Source organism: Rutilus rutilus, assembly GCF_951802725.1.
Source record: "Rutilus rutilus genome assembly, chromosome: 3".
Lineage (NCBI taxonomy): Eukaryota > Metazoa > Chordata > Actinopteri > Cypriniformes > Leuciscidae > Rutilus > Rutilus rutilus.
The window spans coordinates 7,361,813-7,374,307 of record NC_140211.1 but is presented as its reverse complement, the minus strand read 5'-3'; the positions used below and the strand labels follow the sequence as shown (position 1 = coordinate 7,374,307).

General features: G+C 39.7%; 2 protein-coding genes across 2 annotated transcripts; both read left to right on the top strand.

Annotated features, from left to right (window-relative positions):
- Nucleotides 1–59: 59 nt before the first annotated feature.
- On the top strand, nucleotides 60–6,241 carry pfdn2 (prefoldin subunit 2). Its single transcript, XM_084404684.1, has 4 exons — nucleotides 60–199; nucleotides 666–754; nucleotides 1,811–1,934; nucleotides 5,486–6,241. The coding sequence occupies exons 1-4, from the start codon at nucleotides 128–130 to the stop codon at nucleotides 5,672–5,674; spliced, it is 474 nt and encodes a 157-aa protein (XP_084260810.1). The 5' UTR covers nucleotides 60–127; the 3' UTR covers nucleotides 5,675–6,241.
- A 2,010-nt stretch (nucleotides 6,242–8,251) lies between these two features.
- On the top strand, nucleotides 8,252–11,827 carry b4gat1 (beta-1,4-glucuronyltransferase 1). Its single transcript, XM_084405589.1, has 2 exons — nucleotides 8,252–9,644; nucleotides 10,519–11,827. The coding sequence occupies exons 1-2, from the start codon at nucleotides 8,541–8,543 to the stop codon at nucleotides 10,708–10,710; spliced, it is 1,296 nt and encodes a 431-aa protein (XP_084261715.1). The 5' UTR covers nucleotides 8,252–8,540; the 3' UTR covers nucleotides 10,711–11,827.
- Nucleotides 11,828–12,495: the final 668 nt, after the last annotated feature.

The window sequence follows — 12,495 nt, the reverse complement described above, 5'->3', positions numbered from 1 at the left end:
TTTTGTGTTTGTTTGTTTGTTTTAAACATCTTTAATTGTATATTCGCAGCAATTTCAGACAGGAATGTTCTCGGTCAGCCGCTCATGTGACCGTTAGGGGTCCTGACTCGTGCGGTTGCAGTTCATCATGGCGGCGAACAGTAGCAACAGCACGAGCGGTAAAAGCGCTGGAAAGCAGTCCGCTCCGTCTGCCGAGCAGGTAACGGCGAATTGGGTTTATTACAGTAACGCATGAACATTTAATCCTCGCTGCGAGCGAGTAAGTCGGCGGGACAAAACCAGAACACTCCTCCTGTCAACAACAAAGCTGAATTCGCCCGACGCCCCTCATTGTATTGCACGAGTTCAGGTTTTGTCGCGTGTATTTGGGATGTGCGGTGTATCGTGGTCGGTACAGACTTGAGACGCAATGCAAATGAAGATGAAAGAGACTTTAAATTCACGAACCATCAAATCTGTGTAGTTCACGTTAGGCAGAATGTCTCCACCCATTAGAAACTAGTACATGCCCTCCTGTCTCTTTAAGGAAGGTGCATCGTGTGTCACTATTCCTGTCATGGGACAGAAGAAACCACTGGAGTGACAGTGCGCACTGCTTAACAATGTCCTACCTTATTAATAATACCACATGCCTGCATTATTGATGTGTGTGTTGTGTGAATCAGGTGGTGGCGACCTTCCAGAGGATGAGGCAGGAGCAGCGCAGTATGGCCTCCAAAGCTGCAGAGTTTGAGATGGAGATCAATGAACACAGGTGTGTTTTAGAAGTTGCTTATAATAAAGGTGACTTACTGTGATTTCTGCTCCTCCGGAATTATGCGTTGGTATGAAGTCTTGTCCATATTGCATCTTATGATAAATGATAATGGACCCTTTTCACTGATGACGCGTTTCCATTAGAGATTGGGAAAGTTGAGAATCACGATTTTATTGTTTCAAATAGAGATCGCTAATCACAGACAACTAAACAAAATAACATGCAATTTACTAGCGGTTCTGACAAAATGGTAATTGCTGCTGTTGATTTAACGTGTTTAATTCAAACTAATTATTGTTTTAAAAATCAGGTTGAGTGAATGATTCAATGACTCGCTCATGAATATCACTGGATGAATCAGCGTTTTTTTGAACGAATCTCTTGAATGAATGATTCAATGACAAACACATTTTTAACAGTCACTTGTCGCCACCTACTGGTGTAACGATGTAATCGATACAATCTTTATTTGAAGCGTCAAGTTACTTTCTAAAGATGATTTGCTCTATTTTTATCGTTATTGTAGACGACAGTGTTTATATACTTAATGTACTTCTGTGATAATATGAATATTTATAACTGAAATAATGATACTGTGTGGTTGAAAAGACTGTTTAATGTTCGCTGTGATCGTAGTTGTCAAAGGTTTAACAGACACAGGCGAATCGCTGTCGTTTAGGAATAAGATCGCATGGGTGCTTGAATCGCGATCGCCATCTTTTAGCGATTATTCCATAGTTATTAACCTCGTAAATCTAGCATTTGATAAACATTGTGTACATTTATAACACGTTACATTGTGTTATATTACTATTAAATTACAGAAAACTAGCCTGATATTCTGATTATAAAAACAAGTCTCACTACATCCCAATCCATTTTTTTTTTTTTTATGTGATATCCCAAAATGCACTTAAGAATTATACGTAGCTGATGATTTTCCAAAAATGTGAAACCTCATGTTTAAAGCACTTCCATATTTGACCCGTTGTGCTTTAAAGGCAGTGTTAGACGCATGCTGTTGTTCTAACGCTCATCACTTCCTCTTCACAGCCTCGTCATTGACACACTAAAGGAAGTAGATCCCTCACGGAAGTGCTTTCGTTTAGTCGGCGGTGTGCTCGTGGAGAGGACCGTCAAAGAGGTTCTGCCAGCGCTGGAAAACAATAAAGAGCAGGTATGAGTCTCACAGGCCTTGTCCACACTAATGCGGTTTCGTTGGAAAACGCATCTTTTCGTTTTGGTCTTCCGTCCACACGGAGACGGCGTTTTTATTAATGAAAACAAAGCTTTTTTTAAACGCTCTTCAAAGTGGATACATTTGAAAGCGCTGTTTCCGTGTTGTAGTGTGGACTGTCGAAACGGAGGTATTTGAAAATGATGACGCATGTTTAGTAGGGGTGTCAAAATTGCTCAAAAATTACGTTCGAATATTCCCTCTAAAAAACACACGAATATTCGAACTATTCGAACATCTGGTTGCACATTTTGTCAATGACGCGCATTACGTCAATAACAGGACAAATTAATACAAAGAGACATAAACTACTTGTATAGGTAGTTTATTTAAGTTTAAACATATTTGACAACGTATTACCTACACAAAAACATGTAAATCACCTAACGGCCAAGACCGCAGACCTCACTCTTGCTCGCTCGCTCACTCGCAGGCACTCTCTCTCTCTCTCACGCTCATGCTGCGACAGCTGCGTTCACGCCAAACGCGAATGGAGCGTCTGGCGCGAGTGATTTCAATGTTAAGTCAATGTAAAGACGCGTTTACGCGCATCTGGGGGTCTTGCGGCGCGAATGAGGCGTCACGCTCTCCGCGCGTCAATTTCGCTTCAAACTTTTTGACGCGCGAATGGATTCAAAATGTTCAAGAGTCCAACTGGACGCGCATCCGACATTGAACGCTCCGAGCGAGCTGTGCTGTGGTAAACATAGAACTTTTCCTTGATATGAAACGGTAAATAATCAAACCAGTGGAAGCCTGCAGTGCATAAAACTGCTGTATCTAACCTACCTTATTCATGCAATATCTATTCAGTCAGTACAGTAGCCTACACTTTAGTAATGTTTCTGTTTAACGTTAACGCCTTCTTCCTGTGACCTGTCCCCACTCGCAAAGCAGACAGCCGCGCCTCTGCTACCGCGGGCGTTTTTCCACATTATTCGAATATTAATTTTCACATTCGAAATTCGTTTTTTAAAAACTATTCGAATATATATTCGAATTTAGAATATTCGTTGACAGCCCTAATGTTTAGTCATGTGACACGTAATGGACCAATAGAAATTCATGTTTATACCGGTATTGTGCCTGTTATGTGCTATTCACTTTCACACAGTTGCTAAAATATGTTACTTTGCACACTCTTCATTTCAAAGTCCTGCAAAGATGACAGAAAAATTACTCACATATTTGCTGCGGCAAAACATGAGAGCAGTCGCGTTTTACACCAAACATATAATGGTGATTGAGTGCGACCTGAGCCCTATTCGGACGGGACTAGTTTAACATGGAGAGGAGGAGTAAAGTGATAATTACCAGAGCTTCTCTGTGATTTTAGTCCAGTCCGAATGTGCATCTCAGTGATCATCACGGACAATGTCAGTAAAGATAACGGCACCTTACCTTCAGTAAAAAGGTCCGGAAAAATTACCTCAGGTGATACTAATCCTGTGCGAATAGACCCGCTGTAAATATGTATGGAAATATTTAGTCATTTCCTGTTTAAAAGTAGTTTTCCGCAGTTTTTCAAGTATAGAGACGTTTGAAAAAGCATCAGTTGCGTTCTAGACGCTGGGACGAGTCTGTGGCAAAACTCAAGTGTTTTCCACACACCATTCAGATCAGAGAGAAGATCGACAGCACTTGTTAGAGGCACGAAACATCTTTTAGCGTTAGGTAAGTGCCTATTACCAACACAATCCAATCTGAAGTTAATTAATACATCATTCGACCGGACATAACTGTTTTATAAATATAGGTTATGTGTTTGCGCACGTGATATCAGGACGCAGCGTAATACTCACATGAGGACAGGAGGGAGACGGCGATGAGCAAATCGAGTTACCCCTCCCACTTCTGCTAGTTTTACTGAGATATCTTATCCTGTGTGAATTGGCCATTAATATTACAGATGTCCTGTGGTAAAATTACATTACTCCATCTACCCTTGTAAAGTTAATCCCGTCCGAATAGGGCTCTGGACCCATCAGTGAATTGTAAGCTATTTTGCTAAATACAGTGATCCTGTCAGAAGAATTGCGCGATAACTTTATTTATTTATTTTCCGTCTGTATCATGCGCATGCACAGTAAAGGTGAATTTAGCGTTTTCAGGCGTTTTCCAAAAGCTTCTCATCCACACTGAAACACCAGAAAACGCTAGTGTGGACTAGCCTGGCTCCGCCCTCCTACATCTGCTCAATTTTCATTTTCCTTCAATACGTCGTCTGGGTTTGCGGTATATTCGCGGGTTTTCTCCGGCCAATTCTTACCTGTCCAATCAGCGAACAGAGGGAGTGGCTGAGAACAATGACGTCGAGGTCGTGCGCTAGTTTGAGTTGTTGTTCAGTAATGGCGGCAGAGAAAGATGCGAGCGAAGCCATTCGGTCCGTTGTGACAACGCTGCCGAATATCCAGAAGTTAAAGCCGGAGCAAGAACAATCTCCGCTGAGTTTTGTTGGTGGCCATGATGTTGTGGCCCTCCTCCCCACGGTGTTCGGGAAAAGTTCGATTTTTCCAGCTCACTCCATGTCGTAGATTTTTCCCTAAACCCAACTACCTGGGTTGTCTCCAACCGACACTTAATAAATAGTCTACCTAACTAACTTGCTTCCCTAACTAGCTTTCTTCCTGCGCAGGAATAATCGACAAACTGACCTTAGCAAATGTCCTTTAAATGCTTTAATCACGGCCGGAGGATCTCTCGAGCAGTTCTCAGAGAATCTCCCCCAAGAAGAAGCAAGGCCAGAGGATCTCTGACAAATTCCATTGAGAATCCCACCAGCTAACACGAATACAAAAAAAATTTATAGAATGAGGCATGGCAAAAATGTCATACCGCATTACATAATTTCCCCACAATTTGATTGGTTTTCATAGACAAACCCCTCTGTTACCAGATAAAGCAAACTTTGTTTCAAATTTAGTCATCTGTCTAGTTTCAATTCCCAAACTTGTTATTTATACACTCAGATAACCAAAGTCAAAGGGGTATGGCAACACAACATACAACATTCAAAAACACAGGACAGAACATTTTAGTACATTGTGTTTCAAAGTGTTATCATGTTTGGCCTGAAAAAGAGAAGTAAGGTTAGATGTGAGAGACATGGTTAGTTAAATATACAGTTTACTGTTTTATCTATTAAAGATCCACCACACTCCGTTAGTGGTGAATGAGTTGGCTAAGGCGAACATTAGCGATGCTAAGCCGATAGTATGACATACGTCACGACCAAACGTTAGCGATTGGTTATGGCAGATCCAGAGTGGCTCTGAGCAGATCCAGTAGTCTTAAACTTCAACAGAGTACCCACCGCCTTCAAGGAAGAGTGGCCAGACTCTGTACAAACGAAATGTACGAGAGTCTGGTTGGACCAGGCTAAGTGTGGATGGAGAGCGTTTTTCAAATGTATCCGGATTAATGTAGACGTAGCCACTAATGTTTGCTTGACGTAAACGATGCATTCTCACAGTTTCTGTCTGTCCGATCAGATCTCGAAGATCGTGGAGACGCTGAACACACAGATGCAGTCTAAAGGACGGGAGCTGACGGAATACCGCGAGCGCTACAACATCCGGTTAGTGGGAGAAGACGAGAAGCAGGGCAAAGCGGACGCCAGTCAAGCCAAAGACAGCGAAGGAGGAGGGCCTAAAGGTGGCGCTGGAGTGCTCGTCTCGTAGTGCAGCGCTGCTTTAAATGCCGGTTAGAAAACGTTGGCGCTTTAATCTTTGCGGAGAGACTGAGTTGGCATGTTTACGTTTAGTCTTACAAGTGCCAGTCGTAACACACGAAAGAGAGTGAAAGTCACATTTTGTACATTCATTAGATTAGAACATAAAACACTCTGAACGTTCATTTCAGTCAACATGTCAGTGTCATTTCTTTTTCACTGAGTGCAAAAACTTTTCCCGTCATTTGCTTTAAAGTTCCATTTATGGCATATAAATACTCAACCAAACTAGACTAAACATCCATTGATGTGTCATGACTAAATGGACTGCATAAATCCACCATACTCAACGGTTAGACTTTCACTGCTCGAGGAAAGAAGTACTAGCTAGTGTTTGCAGAAAGAAATGAGTGTGACGACCAGCGACTGTCTCGCACCGTGGATCTCTGACTGTCGACCGCAGATCTACTCCATCGTTAATCATGTCACAACTGTACGTCTGTGGACGAAGCCTTATGTTTGTTTTGTTTTTGTGGTTGTTTTGATTATTGAATTAAAAATACACAGTTGAGCAAGATCTTTTCAGTGTTGTGTGTTCTGTTGCACTACATTCACACACTTGTTGGTGCAAAATACATAAAAAGGGTGTGTGTGTGTGTTGCTGTTCACCATCAGTTATTAAATAAAATGATTATAATTAGATCAAGTATTTTTTTCATTTTCAAGTACGATTGTATTATTGCAAGAGTAATGTATTTTTATAGCGTTAAAAATGATGGAAAAAACTGTCCACTTAAATGCTAAAAGAAATCCATAAAATTTGTTTGTTTTTTATGAGTTGTTTATGTATTTTGACTAAACTGTGCAGCCCCATACTGTAAATTAATTATTTCTCAGGAGGTACTTTAAGAAAATATTTGAGGTCAAATACACTACTGACACTAGATTATTTTGGGGATTTAGATTTTAGAATTTAGATTTATTTTAAATGGAAAAAATGTGTATTATGATATGCACACGTTTAAAATGGGGTTGAGTTTATGTATATTTTAATCAACTGTCGATAAAACTGGCCTCACGAATTGACTGGAAAAACGGTCATTGGGTTTTTTTAAAATAAATATGCAATCAAGTAACGGGTTAATGTAATATTTTAAAATATAGAAAGATTGCCATATTTATATACCGTGGTACGTGCATGAAACGATGTATATTATGGAGAAATCGCCCACAGGAGGCGGGGTTTATGTAGTTGTTTAGCCAATTGCTGTGAACATGTTGATGACATGACATAAAATTAAGCCAATCAGCGTCCTCAAATCTTACCGGACTCGGGCGATTATTTAATTGTCCTCAACGAGCTCGAGTATGGACTCATCTTTAGGAAAAGCAAACCAGTGTCTCACTTGTAAAGTTTTGATGGATGACGATTGTAATCAAGGTAAGGAGTGTGTACAGGAGTCGTACATTAGGCAAGCGTGTTTTTATAGGAGTTTGAGAAGGTAAGTCTTTATCAAACACTCAAGCACAGACACAGACACTGACTCTGACAGAGCACCTGATGAATGAGGACGTCGACCCTTCAGTTTCGACACACTCAGAATGATGTTATTTTCCATTTGTGTTTTGGTGTGTTTAATAATTCTGAACGGATCGGTATAGTGTCTGTTTGCAGTCTGGTCAAGGCTGGTATAATGGTCTGATGGCATCTCCATGTGGCCCTGCTTAGTATTGCAGCTAATATCTCACAATATTACTGTTGTTACAAATAAATGCAGCCTCACCGAGCAAGAGACAATTCATTCAAAAACATTAAAAATAGTATTGTTTCCTAGCTTTTGACCGGTACTGTATAATATATACATATTTATACTCTATATTTTTCCTCACAGGTTTTGCTGTTGCACTGTATACATAAATTGTGAATTATTACAATTAAAAAGTATTTTTAAATTTACCTTGAAGAAAGCTTGCAGAAAAAGTTCTGTGAGGATCATCCTCAAACTTAATCCTGAACTTGGTAAAACAATTATCTTTATTTAAAGTATGTTTCAAGCCTCTCTAAATCTTTTTTTTTTTTTTATGTTTATGTTTTTTACCTGTGTAGAATTAAATCATACTGGGATCATGATGTTTGCTACAATTGTTGGATGTGCACAGCATTATCTAGTATAACATTTCCATCAGCTGCCACTGGTTACCATGTACAAAAATCTGTATATTTAGCATATTGTACTAAGATTGCAGGATTTCCGGAATCAATCATTTCCTAAAAAACAAAGTTCTCGACGAGGATGGGATTCGAACCCACGCGTGCAGAGCACAATGGATTAGCAGTCCATCGCCTTAACCACTCGGCCACCTCGTCGCTTGCGTCCTCGATTCTCAACTTTATCTTTTTGATTGTCGCTTTTAGGCAATAACGAATACGTTTTTGATACCCAGTGAGAATTTACTGACATTTCGTCAGATTGCTAATAACAGGGAGTGTTTATAACATCGAAACTATCGCACAGACGTATTCCAGAACACATTTAGAGAGCCGAGCCCGTTCTAGGGTGTTTACGGTAAGCGGAACGGTAAACACGCATGCGCAGTGCGTGCTCTTCCCGAACGCTTTTCTCTTCTGCTTGTTCACAGGCGTCTAACGGGCGTCTTTTCGCTTGCATCCAAACATGCAAGTCAATTCCCGCTCAATCTGACCTGCGCTACATCTTGCTGCAATGCAATGCAAGTCAATGCAATGTCTGCTGCATGCATGAGGGCTGCATAGCTAGAGCTAGTGTTGCCCTGGCTAACCCTAGCTGATCTGTGTGTACTGTAGCCATAGACACCATTTTTTCATTAATATTCATTAAAAGGTACCAGTAATTGTAATGCATTTCTCTAAAAAATGCTCAGTGTTTAAGGTGGTGCTCAGTGCGCTTCTCATTGTTGCACTGTTGCAGCTTTTATACCTGTCTTTCCTTTCAAAACTGCATGGCAAACAGCAGCGCTACAAGTACTCAGAGCTGTTCGGATCCAAAAAGACTGCAAACCAAGATGAGAAGAACCCCAGACGGGAACATCTCAGATACTCTTTATCCACAGGCGGCATCTTCGATGGCAGTGGACAGTATCGTGTGTATAAGAACCTAATCAAAAGTGACTTCTCCACCAATCAGAAGCCAGGAGCAGATCCCAGATCGCACCATCTGGCGTTGGCCACACACACGACGATCAACAACCTTCACCATTTGAACTCTTTGCTTGAGCGCTGGCAGAATCCTCTGTCCATCGCTATATTCGCACACGGACAAGATGTCAAGTTCGCGACGGCCTTCGTCTACGCTCTCAGCTTGTTTTGCCCTCAAGTTCAAGCGTTGGTTGACTTCCACCTGGTCTGCCTTTCAGGAGAAATGGCCAGTTTTCCAGAGCAGGATCGAGAGCACTTCGCCGGTCTCGAGGAGAAGGGCTGTTCCGGTGTCTTCGCGAATCTCGAATCCCACCGAGACAAGTATAAAAACTACGCCATTGGAAACAACGTCTCGTACCCGAACAACCTTCTCCGAAACGTGGCCCGCAGCGGCACAGACTCGGCCTACATTCTGGTCATCGACGTCGACATGATTCCCAGTGCCAATTTGCACCACCAGTTCGTGACCATGCTAATGAGACGTGAACCCGCCGCGGACGAGGTCCTGGTTCTTCCGGCGTTCGAGATCAGACACACACGTAAAATGCCCGGCTCGAAGCCAGAGCTGGTGCAACTCTATCAGGTCGGAGAGGTGAGGCCGTTCTACGATGAGCTGTGCCCTCGCTGTCAGGCTCCCACTAACTACTCCCAGTGGATCAACCGGGCCAGCAGAAGCTCGGGGCCGCTGGAGGTGGCGTACACCTTAAACTGGGCCGATCCCTGGGAGCCGTTCTACATCGGCGCTCGATCGGTTCCTCTCTACGACGAGAGCTTCAGGCAGTACGGCTTCAACCGGATCAGTCAGGTCAGTGGGTTTATACAAATAATCAGTTAGCTAAATGCAGAATCGTGCAAAATAAAGCAATCTTTTTTCTTTAAATAAAGTGAAAATATCTACACAGCATATATATGTGTGTGTTGCAAATGTATTCAAACCCTTTCATTTTTTTCACATTTTGTTGTTGCTGCCTTATGTTAAAGTTTTTTTTCCCCACATTAATCTACACTTCATAATACACTCCATAATGGCAAAGCAAAAAAATTATAAAGCAAATTTTTTAAAACTGAAATAATTACATTGCATAAGTAATGTAATTATTTCTTGTCCCTTTTCTGGGATACTTGAAATTCATGATTAACAATATTCATTATATTTTTATTGTAAGAGTTTTCACTCACTCACTCTCTCTGTCTCTCTATCTATATATATATATATATATATATATATATATATATATATATATATATATATATATATATATATATATATATATCAACTCTTACAATAAAAAGTAATAGTAGAATTAATATTTAATATTCTAAACATTATATAATTTATTCAAAATATCATCATATATGTGTTTAGAATATTATAGTATTATATTTAGAATATTATATTAAGTATGTTACAAATATTTATATATGTATCAATAATTAATATAATATTCTAAACAATTTTATATATATATATATATATATATATATATATATATATAAAACTCTTAAAATAAAAATTAATATTCTAATAAATATTCTAAATATAATACTATAATATTCTAAACAAGTAGATTAGAACCAGTGTGACCTGAAAACCTTCTTATGGTGCAAAATATGAATTTATTTCCTTTGTTCATTCATGGCTCAGTTACTCACTGATTGCCTCACCCTCTTCTCCTCAGGCCTGCGAGCTTCACGTCGCTGGTTACCGGTTCTCCGTTCTGAGCAATGCGTTTGTGGTGCACAAGGGCTTCAAGGTCCAGGGAGAGTTTCACAGCAGGAAGGACGAGGAGAACCGGAAGAACCGGGTCCTCTTCCGCAGCTTCAAGGAGAGCCTGAAGGACAAGTATCCCAACTCTCCTCGCCACTGCTGAGGAACACCTCAACATCTTCCAGACGCTTGAGATGCACAGAGGAAAAAACTCAAACTAAGAACCTGTCTGAATTTACACCTATTTCAAAACAACAACAACAAACTGTACTGTATAAGAGAATGCGCATCATTTTATTTATAAGCTGATCGGTCTTGCTTTTAAAGAGAGAACCTAAATAAAAATGGTCCTTTTTGTTTATAATGATTAAAATGTTTTTTCATTTTAAATGTGTGTGGATTGTGAGAGCAAGATACAAAGTAATTTAATACCTTTAAAGCTATTTATTGATTTCATTGTCTTGTTCTCTGTAGTTTTAATGTATTATTTAACCTGAGAAATAAGAAGTTACTGAACGTTGGTCAACACTAATAATAGAGTTTAAGAGGCGTCTGGGTACGGGTACATGTGTTCGAGTTTCTGACGAGACGGATTAGTTGTAAAGCTATTAACATATTAAGGTCGATAGACCACCTTTATGCTAATAACGGCTCCACAGCGTCTGAAAATCATATTAGTGTTTTAATTATATCTGACTTGTGGATTAGGGGTAGATGACAATTAAGCAACAATAGATTAATGCAGGAATTTACAGGTTTTAGTGACCGAAAGATGAACTGGCAATACTGTGTGTGTGTGTCAGATATTTACATGAACTGTAAGAGATATGAAATGTTTAACACTGAACAGGGCTTGTTTGTATGGTCCTTTTTGTTTAAACTTTTTTTCTTGCCTGATATCAAATGTATTTATTTTTTCCCAAATGATATCGAGTGTCTTTTTACATCAGTTTCCAATAGTATTATTATTTAGCCGGTTATTTCCTTGTCATAGTAGCTCACTTTGGTTATTTATCTCTTTTTGCCCTGATAGTGTCGTGTCGTATTGACAGCATGAATGTTGTGACGTTTGAACACTGGAAACCTTATTGTGATGCTGAAGAGAAAATTACTGTTTTATAACATTCTGACACGGAGTGAACATGTAATTCTTTAAACATTGTTTTTGTTATTGTTGAATGACAAATGAGTTCTTCTGTTATTATTATTGATACTGACTTGTTCATTTTTGTATCTTGTTACATAAATCTACAACATTTGTGTTGGTGGTGATTCACTTTAAGATTATCATGACTATCAAGGTCAAAGTTTATTTATATTGCGCCTTTTAACAACACGAATGTTGACCAAAGTGCTTCACAAGTAAAGCTTTTTTTTTTTTTTTTTTTTTTATTAAAAACCTTAAAATCAATTATTTGTTTCACAGGGAGCCAATGGCGAGAGGCCTGGATAGGTGAAATATGTTCCCTCTTTTTTGTCCCAGTCAAAAAGGAGAGTGATGACTGACTAATTCCAGCACACAAGGCATTACAGTAATCAAGTCTTGAGGAAATAAAAGTGTGAATAACAGTCTCCAAATCCCTAAAAGTAAGAAGGTGCTTTAACTTTCGAAGTCGCTTTAGCTGGAAAAAGCTCGCCCTGACCACTGAATTTATTTGTTTGTCGAACTTCAGATCGGAATCAAAAATGACCCCCAGATTTTTAACGTAAGAGTGATTGACTGAAAATTCCTCAAGAAAACACTGTATTTGTCAAGCTGCAGTTTTTGAGCCAAACAGGATAAACTGTCTTGTTTTCATTAAATTAAAGACAATTTTCATCCATCCATTGTCTAATATCCTTTAAACATGCTAGCAGGGAAGGAACAGAATCACTACCAGAGTCTAATGGTAAATAGAGCTGGGGATCACTATCATCTGCATAGATGTGAAAGGAGATCTTCTGATGC

Excerpts from the sequence above, each read along its gene's own strand:
- pfdn2 (XM_084404684.1), top strand. The coding sequence starts at position 128 with ATGGCGGCGAACAGTAGCAACAGCACGAGCGGTAAAAGCGCTGGAAAG. Across the intron at positions 200-665 it reads CCGCTCCGTCTGCCGAGCAG|GTGGTGGCGACCTTCCAGAG; the intron begins GTAACGGCGAAT and ends TGTGTGAATCAG. Across the intron at positions 755-1,810 it reads ATGGAGATCAATGAACACAG|CCTCGTCATTGACACACTAA; the intron begins GTGTGTTTTAGA and ends TCCTCTTCACAG.
- b4gat1 (XM_084405589.1), top strand. The coding sequence starts at position 8,541 with ATGCATTTCTCTAAAAAATGCTCAGTGTTTAAGGTGGTGCTCAGTGCG. Across the intron at positions 9,645-10,518 it reads GCTTCAACCGGATCAGTCAG|GCCTGCGAGCTTCACGTCGC; the intron begins GTCAGTGGGTTT and ends TCTTCTCCTCAG.